The 19563-nt window shown below is 35.2% G+C and overlaps 1 protein-coding gene and 1 long non-coding RNA gene across 3 annotated transcripts; both read right to left on the bottom strand.

Moving 5' to 3' along the window:
- LOC103696460 lies at positions 1 to 11203 on the bottom strand. 2 transcript variants are annotated; one of them, XM_008778101.4, is made up of 9 exons: positions 10760 to 11203; positions 10628 to 10670; positions 8934 to 9025; positions 5084 to 5132; positions 2788 to 2858; positions 2566 to 2685; positions 1551 to 1639; positions 1251 to 1317; positions 1 to 309 (listed from the first exon to the last, which is right to left on the bottom strand). In XM_008778101.4, exons 1-8 carry the CDS (start codon positions 10964 to 10966, stop codon positions 1266 to 1268), a joined length of 723 nt encoding a protein of 240 aa, XP_008776323.1. In that variant the 5' UTR covers positions 10967 to 11203; the 3' UTR covers positions 1 to 309; positions 1251 to 1265. The 2 variants fall into 2 exon arrangements, with proteins under 2 accessions (XP_008776323.1, XP_008776322.1); XM_008778100.4 differs by having other exon boundaries at positions 1272 to 1317.
- A 4046-nt stretch (positions 11204 to 15249) lies between these two features.
- Positions 15250 to 17344, bottom strand: LOC120112404. Its single transcript, XR_005513997.1, has 2 exons — positions 17115 to 17344; positions 15250 to 15571 (listed from the first exon to the last, which is right to left on the bottom strand). It is a non-coding gene; the product is annotated as an uncharacterized LOC120112404 (long non-coding RNA).
- Between the last annotated feature and the right edge of the window lie 2219 nt (positions 17345 to 19563).

Genomic DNA, 19563 nt, shown 5'->3' with positions numbered 1-19563 from the left:
TGAGAGTTGAAGCTCAAGGGTATGATTATTTGTTCAGATATTAATAAGAAGTCTCTAGATTACATTCAAATTTATCTTTGGATTCCAGCTTTTATAATAATAAAGACGACCTTTTTCCTATTCAAAACAGAAAGAAAATTTAGAAAACTATATCCAGAGTGCTTCTGTATCTTATGTAGATACATAATTACAACATATGTTCCACTGGGCATGAAAAACTTCTTCTAACTGCTAAAAGAATAGGCATCTCTTCATCCTTCTCCGTTTCTTGACTGCCTTTATGGAGCGCTGTTCCTGTTTCTTGACTGCCTGCAGTAAGTTTGGGGTGTGCAAATATTAATTCAGTGATCTGTCTATGATACTGCAGAGTTCGATAATAAAAAGTTGCAAAACTTGTGGCAGTAGTAATATTTAATACCATAAACTTGTTCTTCAATGTCCATTCAATTTTAACTACACTGGGACAAGGAATTGGTAGAGACTATGAATTTCAGTGCATAAAAGAAAAAATATTTCAAATTTAGTTGGAAATGCATGTGTAGGTGAAAGGACCTAGACGACTCTTAGAGGGATGGTGGAACCACACATGTAGGGGAAAGGGCAGCTATGCATGCTGTGCTCTGTACAGCTTGTTGGTTGGTTCTAGGCCCCACGCCAGAAGTCACCAGGGCCTATGCACATCCGAGATTGGTGCAGAACACAGCGCAAATAAATGGTGTTCGTCTGCATGCCCATTTTGATTTGCACCATCTCAGGCAGAAAAGCATAAGACATGAGATCTAGGGGTGCTAGATATACCGGTTATAAAAGCCTAGCTCAGCAATAAAAAATGGTAGACATTTTCCATCACAAATTAATGTAAAATTCTTGAGAAATGAGTCTCACATGCATCAACTTTGCAAGAACACATTTAAAAAAATAATCTCAAATTGTTTAAGTTGAATTCTGTCAGGTAAGTTGCAGTGTTATTACATTATTACTTAGAGGCAATTAACAATAGATCAGGAAATAGCTCACATAAATTTTAACAATTATAGAATACAAAGAAGGTGTCATTATTAAAGGAAAACTGTGGCATCTAAAATAAGCATGGGAAAGAATACGAGCAAGCCGAAAGAAATTCGCAGAGCACAGGAAAAATATATGCAGTCATAATGGGGTACAGAAAATCGAATGCACTTAAGCTTTGTGAAATAGGAACTTGCTTAAACAAATATAGCTCAAGTACAAGTCTTAGTTTTCAGGAAAACCTTATGAGATAATTATCATACCCTCACAGTAAACAATCTCATGGTGAGCACAATAACATCGCGCAACCTGCAGAACCAGGAAAAGGATGAATATAAGAACTGAACTACAATCAAAATTTTGGGACAACTTTCTCTCATTAAAAAAGAAATTTGGCACAACCACTCACAAGATAGACAATATGAACAATAAAAGCTCATGCATATCTGTAATTGTTGTCTGAGGAGTAATATGCATAGCAACTAAATAAATGAAACATGGAATACCCAACAGATATACTAAAAAGATGAGATGGTGCTTACAAGCTACTTTCTGTCGCCAGAAAGAGAGATTCACTCCCTTCAGTACAATGTATTAAAAATCCACTAGAGTGCCCATTGGAAATTGTGATCTGCAACAACAGAAGATTATTTGCGACAAAGGTTACCTTGTTCAATGAAAAATGTACCATCTCATTATGTTTACCTAGATCATGCAAGCATACAGCCAAGCATCAGAAATGACAAATTGATTGATTAACAGACACAAAACTACTGGCAGAGACCTTAAATCAGTTTTCCTGGTCATGCTATAATGGAAATATATCAGTGTCAAACAAAAGTCCAAGAGCTAAGTTGGACGAGCACAAAAATAATGTGCTATATGATAGTGACTCATCTTCCGAGAAATATCTGTCAGCTAATCATGAAGGTTGTCAACATAAGCTCTCAACAGTATAATGAAAGCAGTGTAGCTATGCATTTCAGTGTTCATGAGCGAGTTTTATAAAATGAGAAGCATAATTTCACATAGATGTACAGAATGCTATTTGCAATAGTTATTGTTAGAGAAAGTAAGATAGCCGAAAGTTTCCCGTATGCATCATATGATAGATACGTATTTACTTTTCAGTTTATATGCATTTCTTTATTTAAGCTAGAATCTGTACATAAGTTCATACACTACATGCTGTACAGACTGGCCAGTCTAGCACCTGCTCCTCAAGGTCATGGTATGAAATAATGGTAACAAAATCATGCGCTATTTCTGAAAGCTTTAGTTGAATCTGGACCTTTTACATGACATTGCAGCATATGTGCAACAATACATTGGGTAAGAAAACCAAAATAACAAACTTATCATTTCAAATTAATGGACTATACAACAAGTTTGAGTAGCTTCCAATATTTGCTAGTAGCATATTGGAGATAGGTTTCCGATGGCAACTGTTATAACAAGAGTCCAACATGAATACCAATATTTATTATACAAAAAGCTCATTTCTGCAATTTTGCTTAAAAAATAGGAAATTAAGCTAGAAAAGTTTTGAAACCATACAGCTATGCTTGGTGAAAATTTCTCCTCGACAGAAATACGAGGCGACCTGTTATTCTTGATGGAAAAACCCTCCCTCTCAATCACTAACTTAACCGTAACCCAAGTATTGTTACATCCAACCTGTGGATTTCACAGATATTCCAGTTAGCTGATACATGATTAGTTCAACGAGTCTGTCATGGTCAAAAAGCTTAATACAAAAAAGCTATGCAAAAGATATACCGATAAGAAAACATCAAATGACGAATGCCCAATAAAAAAATTCCTCTCAATTTGCTCTTGCATTTCAGGATCTGCATCAGAACATAATTATAGTAAGCATGCATGCATTATCCACACACCACTAGGATAATTATAGTCAACAAGCTTTATTAGTGCACTAAAGATTATCCAGTGGTAAGTTAATGAAAAAAATACACACGTTCCTTATTTTTTAATTTCCAAGCACTCAATGATGGGGAAAAGTCATAATTGCAATGTACTAATATTATGGAGAATCTATTCCATGATACAGCATATATGACCCAGAATTATTGGATTGATCATCTCAATTCAATCTTCAATATGAATTGTATCCTTAGCTATGAAGGCTCAAATAAGTATCATGAAAACTGACTAAACTATCAACTATAACGCAAGAAACCATTATTGCTCTTAACATGCATTGTAAGGTTTCGAATACAATACTTAGTTTACTGGAAAGCATCACGAGGCTCTGAAGATGCTTGGCACAAGTTAAAAACACACACACAAAAAATAAAATAAAATAAAATAGAAGCATAAGCAAATATAACACGATCTAAGGATAAGCTTGAGGACAAATTCTTCTACAGGTGACATACATGATGAAACAAAATTTTCCATCTTATTGTTTGGAAATTCATCCAATTGAATAGAACGAAACTATAAACAATCCAACCTATTTATCCATTATTATAGCCAATTTATTATCCAATCAACATATCGGTGCAGCCCATCTAGCTTGAGCCACTAATTTCTCATCTCCACTATAGCTCAACATGTTATTCTATCTTTTTTCATAAAGTGTCCGAGTGCACGAGACTCCTGCCACTCTGGGTTCTAAGGAGAGTCAGATATATATAACTTTACCCCCGCCTGCAGAGAAGTTGTTTCTGTTTTTCGAATCCGTGACTGATCCAATTGGGGAGAAAAAAGAATTTTCACAACCCACTCAACTCGAATCCCTCAAATATTTAGCAACAGGTAGAAAGATGGCAAAGTCGGGTTTAGGTCCCCTTTTTTTCATTGATGATCCAAAAATCTAATATACATAGCCTCTATTTATAATAGTAAGGTCCGCTCTTGCATAAATTGAGTTGGATTCCTCTCCTAGTTTGAACTCGACGAGCTTTCCCAAAATAGACATTGCTAGTAGAAATAAACATGAAAAAACTAAAATCCTACAAAAACTAAATCTCAACTCCCGCATCGACTTCACCTTATGTCGCTCTACCGGGCTTATACCACTCAGTTCCAACCTCTTTGGGGCTGAAACCATTTTCCACACTTGAACCAGACTGGGCCGGTTCGGCATACCATGGATCAAAGTTTTTCTCAAAAAAAAAAAAAAAGGTTTGACAAGCTTGTTTCAGAGCCCAAACATTGGAATTTGGGCCTCATTGCTAGCTGCACAACCCTCCTTAGAGAGCAAAATCACGTCGTAGATTTCGAAAAGTTATCCAACTTGGAATAAAATAATTTTAATCGAATGTTGTATGATCAAGTTATGGCTTTTAAAAGTTCGGTATGTGATTCAGCTTCTTGATGTGATGGATCTCACTCTTGGACCCTATCCATCACTACCTATAGTGGCCAAAGTGGTCTACATCAAGTCTGGTGATTCTCCTGGATCAGTGACACCTAGGTCACAATGAAACAACTTTACTGTTGTGCCAAGACTCACCCGCCATTCTATCTTCTTTGAGGTTAACTTAAACATTTGTAGACATATGTACATCTTAGCTTTTTTCTAGCATAATACCATTTTAATTGCCTAAAACTTGAGAGATATAGCTAACTATGGAATGTCATTTAATATATCTATGTAAGCATATCATTTTATGTGCATCATAACTTTCACTATTTATTTATGGTAATTTGGGTCTCCTATGCATTGGACCTCTATATATCTAGTTATGTGAGAAGGTATTTCTTAATTCAATAGTTATACTTGCTCTCAGCCTTACATAAATAGAGTAAAAGAATTCTTCTAGTTTGATGGTGACTGAGTCCCTTGGGCTGCTGTGAATGTTTCTACATCATTTCACTTTAGCAATTCCTGGATTATTTTCTACACTAACCAGTTTCATTGAAGTATCAACAAGTTCGAACTACACTAATTTCTATCTGTTTGTCTTAATCACAAATCAAAACAATGACTTTTTGCAAACCAACTTCTTTCTCATTTTGACTTTATGAATGTTGATTTTATGAAATAGGAAACTACACATATAGAAAAAAAGACACATCTTAAAAAATAATAAAATAGGCAGCTTACCACATGATATTTTTCTATGTTCATTGGCAAAGATCCTAACAGGTTCACCCTGTGTTTGCAAAGAAAAAAATTAGAATGAAAAAGAGGAGGAAAATGGATCAACAAATCTTACAATAAATATAAACAATTAAGTAAACTTGGGATTAGATTTGTCACTTGTGCTACTGTAGTTATAGAAAGTTACTTCTAAGTCTTATGTCTGGCCAACTAGGCTAGTGTTCATAGTGGTTTCACTGTAACATGATGCTCAAAGACAATAACTATAAAAATAGAAGAATCATTCAGAATAGAAGAGCTCACTAGATTTGCCAACATTTTAACAATGGAAACATCTTTGGCATCAAATATAGCTGAAATTTGTGGCAAGAATGATCATTGTTTTGTTCTTTCGTTGTAGTGGATTTCTTATTGTACACATAAAGAATGTCTTTCTTCATACCTGATCTCCATAAGAAGAAATTATATAAGCCATACTCTTACAGACGCATCAGGAAAAGGAAGAAGGAGCAATTTGATCGACGAGGTTATGCTTCGAAGATCAACGCACAAATAGACGAAAACTAGGTTAAAGAATCCTTCACTTGGTGAAAGAAATTCTCTCTCAAAAAAATATTAATATCTCCAAGACTGTCCCTTACAATATATTACATGCTTATTTATTGGACATGATACCCTACCCTAATTCGGGCATTAAACCCAATGTAGAATTATATTCGAAATAAGACTCGATAATAAGAAAACATACTAGAATTATTCTATTACAAATATATAAACATGACCAAAATTTGACATTATCTCTAAATTTTTGCTTACTGCAGTCTTTGCCCATGAATCCGCTGGCTCCCTCGATGCTTGGCATGGTCTAGTTGGTCATAGTACCTATTGGCTACACCTTGTGCTGCATCACTTGCCTTTCAATCATATTTGCAATCCTCATCAAGCAACTTGTCAACTTAAAAAGTTTGCTTTATGTCAACAATATCATAATTGCTGATGATGATAATACGATTCTGCCCATTCAAGCAGCTTCTCCATTGGCAGTATAAAATGTAGCTTGGCCTCCTTCACAACTTTTTGAGATTCGAGATTTCTCTCTCAATGAAGGTTACTTAGTATTTCACTGATGGTGTTTGCCTTAGTAGTATTTTCAATTTTTATATATAGCTTCATATGAAGCTGCATCCCGTACCCAGAGGCAACAAGTATGACTTAACCTCACTAGCTTGTGTCTAGCCATTACGCATGCAGTTTCTAAGGTCGCCTAGCATCTCAGAGCTTCTCCTTCAGTTTTATTTATAGTTGTGCTCATATTCTTTGATAACTTTGAGGGGTTGTTGCTCGGAACCATTTTTCTGTTATGTCTCTACATTAAAGCTCTAAGCTCTCAATAATGTTAATTGGCCAGTGATCCTAATGATCAGAGGTCAGCATCTATTTTCGTTGTTTTCCTAGACCTCCCCTCATTTTATAAAAGTATGAAAAGCAACCCTTTCGCCATCTTTCCGTGCCTTATACTATCATAGAGGTTGTTTCACTCTCACCTTCACTTTGACAAGCGATATTACTTCTACACCTCTCTTATGATAATTGGCATAATGCAAATTGCAAACTCTTAGACTCTTAACAGGGGAATTAAGCATATTAAGGTCAAGTTCCAACACATTGAAAATATTTGACCTGCTATGTTTTCACTTCCTTGAATCCGAACCGTTAAAAGCAGCTTATAGACTATGAGAACTACTATCATATGCTTTAGTATATCAAGGGAAAACTCTATATGCCTAACTCACAGAGAATTTTATGAGTATTGATGATACTTGTACTTCATATAGATGTCTCTAAAAATTCCCAGATATGTATAGTACTCATACAATAAACAAGAAGGCAAATGCTTATTATAAATGTACATCTAGGATAATTTTCTCCATCATAGATTCTATGGCATAGTCGCAGTCCACCGAACTTCCTCAAGTTTCAAAAGCACCAAGTTCTGGGTTATTTTTCTGAAGTTCAAAATGGATCTGACATGATTTCATTAAACTTATAAATCTTGGGCAAGCTGAAATTTTGATAAACATATGCAGTGGTGAATTTATGCCAAATTATGTCATATTTGTTTGTTTGGAAGTATATGGAAGCATGAAACTGAGCATACATTGTATTTGACGACCAGTATAAATGTTGACATTGACATAACTACCACAGCACACTCCAACTCATTTTGGGACTATTTCAGGTTTACTCTTTCGCTTATAATTTTTGCCTTAAAGATGAACACAATTACCTAAAACGAACCCCGTTATCTTACCTCTATACGTTTAGAGGAGTTCCAGGGGTTGCTTCATAGTAGAATAAGCTAAAATTGCGATTGGTAAGGTAGGTCATCTGCCTAGTCATTAGGTTTCATAAATTCATAAAAATATGATTTCTACCTCAGAAATTACTTCTGAATTATATAATACGTACTATTAAATTTTTATAATTTTTGGTATTATTTAAATATTTTTAATTATTTTTGAATTTAAAAATATTGTTTAAATATTATTATTTCAAAAAATTAATTTCAGCTCAGATCTATATGGAAACCAATAATAGATGCTACATATATTTTTCTAGGTTCTCGTACATGCATCAAAGGCTATTTATTTTTTATTTTTTTTCAAATTTAAGCCTAGACCACTGCAGACATGATCGCATCAAAACTTGAATGAATGGACACCAAATTTTTATGGAGAGTAGCTTGCATGCCCCTAAATACGTTTCTAACTTTACAGTATTTTTATTTTTAATTTATTTTATTTATTTTATCTTTTACATAAAAATATATTTTAATTTTTAAAAATTATATATAATTCAAAAATTAAAATTTTTTATGTCAGCGCGTAGATCGTTCAAAGATCTACAATATATAAAAAAATCAAGCTTAAATCAAAAATTTTAGCATGAACTTTTCTCATTTTGTAATTTTTGAGCTATTTTTTAAAGCCTCTTAAAAAAGAAGAAAATGGGGTAGGGAGAGGACGCACACCTTATTTAGCTTTAAATTTTTTTTTTGATAGCCTGAATCAGTGTTGTTTGTGGAGTTTTTGGAAAGGGAGAAGGCGGTAGAGCCGCTTTTGAAAATTTTGTTAGGAAGGCCGCCTTCTCAACAAGTGCCCTGATACATTTTATGCAAAGTGCTACAAGTGCTGCAGTACTGCAGTGCCAGAATGTTTGGCACCGGGTTGACTCAGTGCGAATCGGCCGGTTCGCACCGCGTCTGCACCGAACCAACTGGTTCCAGCAGGTTCGGGCACTTACCAACCGATTCTGGTCGGTAAGTGACTGGTTTTGGCCGGTTCGCATCGAGTTTGCACCGAACCGACCGATTCCAGCCGGTTCGGGCACTTACCAGCCGATTCCGGTCGATTAGTGACCGGTTCCAGCCGGTTCGCATCGAGTTTGCACCGAACCGACCGGTTCCAGCCGGTTCGGGCACTTACTGGTTAGTTCCGGCCGGTACGGGGCCGGAACCGAATGTAACAGGCGAACCGACCTGGTTTCGTACCGGGTCGGTTCGGCACTATCCGAACCGGGTGGTTCGGCCCGGTTTGGCAGAATAGAACACTAATCCATTGGTGAGATCATATAAGGAAGCAAACTATTTTATATTTGTTTGCACCTGCCAACATGTTTAGATATGTTAAATAGATAAATAGCTCCATAAGAACATATATTTCATTAGTTAACAATAGTTCTATATTTTCATCATTTTTAATTAGATAAGTAGTGTTAACAATACATAACTATCATGTACTCGCAAGATTATTTGCATAAGAATCAAAGAGGAGAACTAAGGAAGAAAATATACCATCTGTTCACCATTCCCAACAGGTATGACTTCAATAGCTAGATATGAATCAACATCATCAGCAGTAACCAGATAAGTAGCTTTGTTTTCACCTATTGCAATAGAGAATTGTTAAAAAACTAAATCAAAATTTTAAATTGATCCTACCCAGTTTGATCTATTGTATCAACATGATCAGATGAGTATAGCAAAAATAGAAGAATAAAAATGATGCTTCTCGAAGAAATAAAGTATAATCCCATTGATGAGATGTAGGCTTCCAAATCCGCGTCCACAGTTGACTCCTAGCTGGAACTTTCAGGTGCTCAAATGTTAATAAATTAGGAATGACCTAACCTAGATGACCTTGATGAACAGTCTACCATTGGCTTCACAAAATTCAAGATTTTCTAAATTATAATGTACATTGATGCCTTCAGCTTCTTTCAAGTTCAATATATTGAAGCTTTAATTTTAGTAACTCCCCAATTTAAGTTTGTTTTTAAGTGGAAACTTTGTGGTGTGTAAACTTGTTCCTCTTCAAATATAAGATTATTTTGTCTCCTCTCTAGCATCACTTAAACCACTACAACAGTATGAAGCCAATTTATATTTCTTAAAAAAATATCATGGTGTACTTCACAAAATCTTGGAACTATGAAGTTCTTGCCTTTGTCTTTGGGGAAAAAATGGCATGACAAAATTGTCTGTATGGGACCCTGGATATAGGTCTTCGAAATCAGCCATCATAGATTACAATCTTACTATGATAGCAGCTAATCCAATTAAGATAATGAAAGTGTCTCAAAACACACATTGAACCAAGTACATTTAACATCTAACTCCAATCCTGGAGTTATTAAGTATCCTTGGGCCTGTTTGGATAATCCAGCAAGACTAGGCTCGATTTCTTGCTGGATTCCGGGATTGGGAAGTCCATTTGGGCATAACCCATATCAACCCACACCCCCAGCCCAATTCTTATGGGAGGAAGAAAACCTCCATGCATGGGTCTTTTTTCCTTCGACCAACAAGCCTACAGACCCTTAAAACCCACGGGTTGGGTGGGCCAACTAGCTCAATTCCTGTAGGAACACCCAAAGAAGCCCTTAGATTATATTATTCGCTGGCTGCTAAGACTTGTCCAGATCCATTTATTTTACATTTGTCTGCTGCCTAAGTGATTCCAGCTAAAATTGGTCGAGCATGTTTGACATAGGAAACCTCATCAAGCAACAGCTACATTCAAATAATCTGCTATTTTACCGTAAATGGCTAAAGGTGCAGGCAAAGGCTTCACAATCTTAAGTAAATCTTGAAGGGAAAAGACTAAAAAACATAAAACAGATCAATATATACAATATAGGAGCTTCAGACAGAAATTGTAAATGAGTTTTCTATCATGAATTCACAATATAAGCTTGTCTCCTTTCTCCTTCATACAGTCCTTTTCCTAGTGTGCAGGATATTATACAGTTACTATCCAAGTAAATAGGCATAGAAGTATATAACCAAAAAAATTCAGTTGTTTATCTTTTCTCAAATGGGACAGATATGTACTGAGGCAAGAGTCTCCCTTGAAAAATATCGCCTTGGCCATTGTATTTAGAACTAAGATAAAGAAGGATGAAGTTGGTTATGGTAATATCGTCAATTTATCCTTCGCATCCAAAAAAAAAAAAAAACCCATGAAAAGTAAAGTGCGAGGGGATTACCTTCTATGTAGCTGAAATTTCCACTTTCCGAGCAGCGTGCCCACTGAAAGGAAAATAAATGAAGATTGGAAAGAGATCAAGAATCAAATTTACCCCTAAATTCTATAAAGAAACACAAGAAATCGCACCCACCGCGAAATCACAACGAGTTGTTCCATTAATGGCCCAGCCGCAGACTTGGAGGAACCGCCCCGGGCGTGCCTCGCCGGAGATGCTGAGCCCCTCCACCGCCGGCACGGGATCCCCTTCCACCTCCGCCGCCGTGAGCTGCCGGTCGTCGAACGAATCCGACAACTCCGAGCCCTCCGCATCGCTGTCGCACGGATCCAGCTCGTCCATCTCTCCTCAGCCTCAGAGGGGAAACAGGAGACCCGGGAAAGAGTTATCTTGGGAAGTCGGTCGTCGGAAGTCCACCTGAACAAGCTTGTGGAAACCGAACTGCTTTCTGCGAATCAACAGGCGACAACTGGAGGTTCGTGTTGACGGGAATGTTGGTACAAGAAATGACTTCACGGCGAAAAGGGGCAAGAGGAGATTTTTCCTGGGCTCAGTGTTGAGATTCTTTGGTTTTCGCAAAAAAGAAAGGAAAATGGAGTGGACGGGAAGATGAAAAACTATTTTCTTAAAGTTTTAAGAGAAAAAATAAAATATTCTTTTTAATGAAAATAAAAAATTTATATTTTATAAGAAAAAATTATATAGAATACAGAAAAATCTAATTTTTTATTGGCTAAAAATTAGGATAATTTTTTTCTAAAAATATTTTCAAGGGATATAGAACTAAACAAAAGGGATATTGAGGATGAAAAAACAACCGCAGGTTTATTCTGGACGGATGTCTGCTTTTCGTGAAAAAAGACCAATTGAAGGGGAGGTTTTCTTTAAAGGATTTGGTGTCCCGCCCAAGAGAGAGACCCAAGTCCTAGTAACCCCGCTAAGTGGTGATTCAACATAGATTCTACATCTTGGAACCAAGCCAATAGAATGGAATACAATTATTTTTTATTAAGAGTATAATATGTATTTTATATAATTTTTAATAAATATATATACTTAATTAAATATAAGTCAAACTAAATGTACTATTTTTTTTTTGTCCAATCGAATATTCAAAAAAAAAAATTGAGACATCAATTTTTCAGAAAGAATGTTTGAGTGAGAATTTTTTTTTCCCACAAACTAAATGTGTCCTTCATATACCTTGTTTGATGGCGCAAGGAAGCTTCGGTGTGGTTTCAGTGGGTATATAATGACGAGGAGAACAAAAGCCTCGATAATCAAAGAACTTCTTTCGATATTTAATGCAAAGGTGTCCGGCTGTGGGATCTATGGTTAAATGTTTCTTTTTTACTTTATCTAAGTGACTAAAAGCTTTAAAAAGTACATTAATTGCTGGTTTTTGATCTACAGATTTTGATTGCGCTACCCAGTTACTGAATAAAATAAACTTTATCCAATGGTAATTCCATGGAGAAATATGTACTGCTAAAGGTGCTTTACAAGCCACATCATTATATCCAATGGTAATTCCATGGAGAAATATGGGGGATGAAGAGGTTGAATGTTATCAAAGCTGGAGCCGCAGAAGTTGCCACCCCCTTCAAATTGCTACCAATGGAATATACGTCGGCACTAGTTGTTGATGTATATACCTTTCACAGAAATATTATTAACTTATTCCATTAACTTCTTTCACAGAGAACAGAGATGTTATGCATTTAGAGAATCATAGCCATCCATAGATATAATATAGCCACCCATAGATATAATGAAAATATGACAATGGACAACTTTGTAGGAGTGTTAGTTCACAATCATGCTGAGAGGTGAAGGACTGTGCTCAAAAATTTAGTGGGTCGAAGTTTTCATGTAAGCGTTGTTCATTAGAATTGTATGAGATTGTTACATTTGTCATAATTTGCAACGATGAGAGAAGTTGGGACTCAAAAAAAATAATTTAGGATAATTGAACATAATTTTCTCAAGATCTCTCACCCTACAACTTTTGCATATCATCGTGCTTCGGAGCATTCACAATCAACTCTCAATAGAAGCTGGTTTTTCTGATGTTTGTTGATTTTAGAGACATCTCAAAGCCAACAAAGCATTACCAGCCATTGGCACGTCACCACCTGCAAGAAGTCGCTCTCCCTTGGAAACCCTCCAATGTATCCGTGAGTTGGAGTTACGTTAATTTGGCTAGGGCTATTAGGGTGTTCAGGTCTTTAGAGCAGATCATGACCTTTTGATAAAGACAATTTAGCGGGGGTTAGAGGTGAATTTGAGGTTATGCATAGCTTGGAGCAATTCTTGCTCAATTTAAACACAAATTGGAATTCCCTGTGTAATTAATTGGTCTATAACATGATTTAGCAGTATGTTATAACATCATAATGGTTTGAGTTTCCATCTCTCTGTTACATTATATATAACATATCATAGAAAAAAAAGATAATGGCTGTTATGATAGATTGTTTAGCACTATAATGGATCGTTGTAACACAATTAAAGACAGTTTATTAGGAATTTGCATTGTCTTGTTAATCAAATAATATTTTCAAAATTTATTTTTTTATAAAAAATGTCCTCCATAAAATGTCTGTACTACCATCACCTGTATTTTTTTATTAAATAAATAATTATCGGGATAACAATGTTGTTGCTTTTCCACTATCATCCATTATTTTTTGTTATAACACTATTTTAGTATTACATCACACAGAATGAGGCAAATAATAGCTTTTATAATTTGTATAACAGTTGATAAAGTTCCAATGCGTTGAAAAATTGTTTTATGAACTAAACTATAAAAATAAAGAGAAGACTTTCATATAATAGAGCATAATTAAACTATACTTTGACACTCTTTTCCGAAAAATTATAGCCATGCACCAGCATGGTAAGATGCATGCTTGATGAATAAATTTTATAAAAATCAACGGCCAATATTGGCTGCATGCACGGCTACATGGTGCATGCATTGCACACAACAATTTTTTGTTTTTTTGATGAAGACTGTACACAACAATTTCTTCTTTCTTAGACTGATGTTTCCTCCGAGACTAGGCTTCTCTATGCTGCTGTCATAAATATCTTCATGAATCAAGATATGATCCATCAAAGTTTTGATAAATTTCACATCAAGTATGAATCTCACGTTAATTCGATACAATTTAGTTCCAACTTTCTGGCCATGTAAACTTCAGTAGCATAGAAGAGGCTATCATGAATTATGGAGGACTTGTTGACAGGACGAGAAATCCACCTTATTTTTTCATGACTCAAGTTACTAGACAACATTAGGATCTTCCTAGACTTTAGTGGTAGGCTAAAAAATAGTCAAAATAAAATGAAATTGTAAAATGAACTACCAAAAGACTAAATTAATTGGACATCAGGCATAGAAAACCAAAAAGATAAAAAATAAATTAAAATAAACAGAAAAACTTTATCACACAAAAAAAGATACCAAGAGGAAGACAGACTAAAATAAGAAAATAGAAAATTGAAGTTACAAAGACAAAAAGTTTAAAATACAAAAAAAAAAAACTGAATTTGCAACACAAAATAAGCAAAAATTTCAAAGAAATACAAAAATATATTACAAGACAAATATTAAAGTCAATTGAAATAAACTTAAAATCTGAAAATAGATAATAAAAAGAGAGAACATAACCCTATTAGAATTACAAAACTGGATTTGCAAAGGGAAAATAAAGATGGAAAAGAAAAAAAAAATATAGAATACCAAAGAAAACAAGGAAATTCAAAACACATATAACAAAACAGATAGCTAAACTATATTACAAAACAGATATCAAAAAAAAAAAAAAAAAAACTGAGAAGTGATTAACATACCAAAGGATGATGAAACAGTTAAAAATTATGAAAAATTAAAAAACCGAATGGACGAAAGTAAATTCGCAAACGAGCAGCGATAACCTGACAAAATGAATAGGAAATAAATGAAAACTTGAAACACAAATCAAGATGAAATGAAAATACAAATAGTAATCAGAGAACAAAGAACGGATAAACAAAATAATAAACAAATAAAATATAAAAAGGAAGCAGATGTTGACAATGAAAATGAAAATGTGCCTTTTTTTGGTTGGGGGGAATTCTTTTTCTGGGTGGGCAGGCGGGGTTCTTGATTCTGCTTGGTCAGTTAGATGGTAGAAGAGAGCCTATTCCATAGGCCATGATTAGCATTGCCCTCAAAGAGCAGAGAACTAATAAAAGTAAAATTAAATTGATCAACAACCCAACAAATTACTCACACAAATTATGTGCACTATATAATCTGAATAATATGTCAACAGATTATAAGATCACATCCTTTGATGATATCATTTCTTCTTATTCAATCACATGGATCACAAGCTGAGTTCAAGTTTACAAAGCTAAACTTTCTGGAATAGTTATTTGTAAACTTTCCTTATTAAATGCTAAATTTTCCATTAAAAAAAGGTTTCTTTTCTGAAGTTTTAATATGTCTCCTTTTCCACAGAATATATTTAAAAAGCACAGTGCACAAGACTGTCTAATGAATATATTGAATATCCAGATAGCATTTGCAATAACATAAAGCAGGTAGGTACCCATATTTACAAAAAGAAAGATGACGCAACCTTATAATCAACCAATATATTAATAAAAATACTTCAAATATATACTAAAAAAGAGTCATGACATATTGGAAGTCCGCTTACAACATGCCACAAAGATATATAGATTCTGCAACATCAAGCACTGCTGGAGAAAATAAAACAAACAGCATACATCCTTCAGTTTCATTAAATAAAACTGTCACTGGTTCAAAAGCAAGACAGAAAGAGATTCCTATAGCAGCAAATTATCTATTTAAGTCCCCGTTTGCCATCTGCAGGCAGATATGCACATGAAAGACAGCCATTGAAAAAGAATGGATAAATCTTCTGATACCTATTTAGACACAGAACATACCAGCTTCTTAGACGAAAATAAACAGAATATAATGAAGCAACAAGCCCAATAAGAAAACCCCACTCATCCACTGTCTAGCGATTTAACAATACCACAAAACCACACCCAACAGCTCCAGTAAGCTATCCTAGTGACAGACCCCAATGCAAATAACAGATCTTTGCCTTAGACATCAACTAGAGATACCACATCAAACTATCCTACAAAACTTAACATGCATATCAAGCGAAAAAATAGACAATAGAAATTGCAATAAACAGCTGCATTCACATGCAAACTGGTTACAGCTGTGGAGGAATCATTGTGCAGCATAACTAGACAAGGATAAAGACATTTAAACATGAATCACAAATCTTTATTTCAATCAACACCAGAAATATGAAATCAAATTCTCATAAAAGATTTCAAAGAAGTATCAGCAAAAAAAGTAAAGCAGATAATGAACATTTCAAAAAACCCTTACAACAATAACAAAAAGAAATTCCCCTGTCAACAACATAACTTGGAACTCTGGCATGAATTGAATGATTGTAGGATTAATAATCCAATTCAGAAACATATTTTTGAACTCCAAATGCAACTCCAACTGAAATAACCAACAGAAGCTATATTAAGAACTCATCCCCATCATCAATCAATAGGGAAGAAAAGATTATCAAAACCCAAGTATCATAAGCTCAAAAATAAGTACCCTTTCAAGAGCATTAAAATTGTAACTCGAGCAGAAATCCAGATTCCTATATCACTAAGAATACAAAAGAAGATCAAAAAGAAAACAAAACTACTTCAGTCGCCAGAAGAATATCTGAAAGAGACTAGAATGTTTCCAATTCTAGTCCCTGCAGAACAGTTCTCCACCATTAAGTTAAAGAGGAACTCGATCTCTCCAAGAATTCAAAAACAATTTGACATGGAAACCATTCAATTAAAATAACCAAAAAATTGATAATAAAAACATATTATATCTCTGTCAACCTTAGACATTAAAGTCACCCTGTAATCAAAGTCCAACCCTGGTCCCTAGCCATATCTAATATACTGAACTTAGAATAAAAATGAAACTCTAAAACGCCAATAAATCACCAACACCTCCCAAACCTTTTGAATAAAACGCATTTAGAAAGAACCGGAGATCACAAAACTAGACCCCGACAAATCACAGCGAGGACACAGCATTACACGGAGATCACCATATATAATCAAGAACCAACCAAAACCAGACACCATCTCTCGAATCCATCTCCAAAGAAAAGGCAAGAAAACAAGAAACCAACAATCAACTAACCAAGAACCGTATGAAGTATCCGAAGGAAACCAAAACTGAATCAGAAATCAAGAATCATATATAAAATCCAAAGAACGCAGAAACCAGCCAAGAAATCGAGAACCGTCTCAAGAATCCGAAGAGAAAGCAAGAAAACAAGAAACAAGTAATCACGAAGCATATCAAGAATCCAAAGAAAAGGAAAAAAGATGAGAAATAGGAAAGGGGCACGGATCTCGCTTCCTCGCCGTCACTCACGTCTTCCGGCGGCGGTGGAGGTTGATAGCAGGATTACCGGCTTCGGGGACTCGAAGAAGAAGGCCGACGCCAGGCTCGTCCCCGCTCGTCTCGCCATCCACTCCAGCCTCTCGCACGAAAAAGGCCTCGACTCCGCTCGCCGGATTCGGATGCATCGTCGGGAGAGAAGGGGAAGAGAGAGTGGCGGGCGGCCTCCATGGCTCTATATATAGGCAGCACCGTCGGTCCGCTTCACCCTCACGCAAATGACAAATAAATTACTATTAAAATAATAGAGATACCAGGTAACAGCTGAACGTGGTTGTATCCTTCGCTCGAAAGAAGGATACGCCTTCCTTCGCGCCAGGTGACCGTTGGATCGTTCACTGCACAGATCACAAAGCCTCCGAACTCTGTATTGATCTCAAAGCGAGCACTCGACGATCCAACGGTCTCCGAAGGATACAACCACAATCCGGTAAAAGCTTGTGTAACGTTAGCAAGACCGTTGCGTAGATTTTTATGATGTATGGAGAGACCGCAACCTATTCGTTGTTTCTATTATAAAAACTTATGTACAGGTCTCCGAGTTTACCTTTAATTATTCATAGCTAGAATGTTCGCAATAAAAGTTATCACCAGGTTCTTTTTGATTAGAAAAATTATATACAGGTTCTTAACTGAGCTTTTAATGAATTACAGGTTCCTTGCTTTAAAGTTCCATATAGGATGCTGATCATTTGCAGCTTTTATATAAAGATAGTTAAAACAAAAACTCCATCCAAGTTTTAAGCTGGTCCCAAGCATATGATTCCCAATTTTCCATGAAGACTGCACCAAAATCTATATAGAAGTGGAAACAAAGAAAATGTATAGGTCTACGAAATCTGGTTTTTAATTATTTAAGATCCCCACAAAGGTACGAGTTCCAGACAAGTGTGCAAGACTGTTTGCAGTCCCTATGGAAAGAATGTAGAATCAAGTTATGTATACAAGTTTTTAATTTTTTTATAGAAAAAAAGAGGATCTGATGCACAAGATGCTTATCATTATAAGTTTTAGAAGAATTGGATGTAATCAACGCATTTAAAGAGACTATTTTTATATTTTGAACTCATGACATTGAAGTCATATTGGAGCAATCTAATCATTGCACCAAGGCTTGCGCTTTATCAAGCTCTACTTAAAAAATGATTGAATGATTCGCAAGCAACTTTCTCTCAAAATACAAGTCGGAATTATGTCAGATACTATATTCAATCACAGAATAACAATAGAATCTGGAGTATTCACTGATATTACATAGACCAAGTGAGAATGGTGCGAGTTTAGTTGCATCTGCAGCTATTAAACAATACTCAGTTTCACTTGACCTGCCAACCCTAGTTTGATTTTCCTTGTTCTGTTGCTCATAATTTATGATCAGATTCTTTTTTAAAAAAACAAAACTTTCTTCTAGATTATTTTTGGACAATTTGCCAGGTTTGCTTCTGAATTGCACAAAGGTCACTTCATTTGTTATTAAGAAGTTGGTTTATGTAGCCAAGTTCATAATATTGATAACTAACTTAAAATTGACATGCAAACAAATATTGAAGCATGCATATGAAATGCAGAGAGTCCACAATTTGGACCTTCTCACAGCAAGATTTTGTAGTATCCAGGAGTCCGGAATTATGTGCTGCTACCATCAATTTGGAGGCTGCTTAATTTTAAGATTTTTGACTGATACAGGTGTAAAATTAGCTTCTTGAAATTATCGGTATACATGTACCAAAAAAACAAAATTGTCGGTATATGCTCTAGTTTAGGCATCTGTGCATTTTATCCAAGTTGGCACATGGTCTTATTGATCTCTACATATGTAACATCTCTTGGGAGCCTGTTAAATTTAGATATTTTCACTGCTTTATTGATCTGTGCATATGTTATTAACCTCTATGCTCCTTTTTTTTAGACCGCTCAGTAAGGCTGCATTTGGAGGATTTTAATTTCTAAGTCACGAACTTATCTTTTTCTTATATTTAAATTTTTAAACATCAAAAATTAAGATTTTATACAAGGCATTTGGCTGTTAAAAAAAGAAGGTTCAAAAATGAGGGGAAAAAAGAGAAGATGATGAAGGAAGAAAATTCTGATCGCTTTGAGATCTGTGTAGTGGATGATCTAATGATGGATTTGCATGAAAGAAGGTGAATCTTTTCTCGCGCGAAGGATACAAACCGGATCCCATTGAGGTACCATGGCAGAGAGTAGTTCTAAGTAGTTCTTAAGTAATCATATCCAAGAATTCTGGATTATTGAGTGGAGCCCCCATAAAAGGCACAGATGAATCCTATTTTAATATTTAAACTACAAAATTAATGCCAAACAAGATTGGTATGGATTTAATCAATTTTCACATAATGTAGAGCTCTCAAACTTCCCTTTTGTCCTAACGAGCAATGCCAACATTTACTATAACTAGTCT

The sequence above is a fragment of the Phoenix dactylifera genome, chromosome 11 (genome assembly GCF_009389715.1).
Source record: "Phoenix dactylifera cultivar Barhee BC4 chromosome 11, palm_55x_up_171113_PBpolish2nd_filt_p, whole genome shotgun sequence".
Classification (NCBI taxonomy): Eukaryota; Viridiplantae; Streptophyta; class Magnoliopsida; order Arecales; family Arecaceae; genus Phoenix; species Phoenix dactylifera.
Note: the sequence above shows the minus strand (reverse complement) of the source record. Positions and strands in the feature narration are given on the sequence as shown.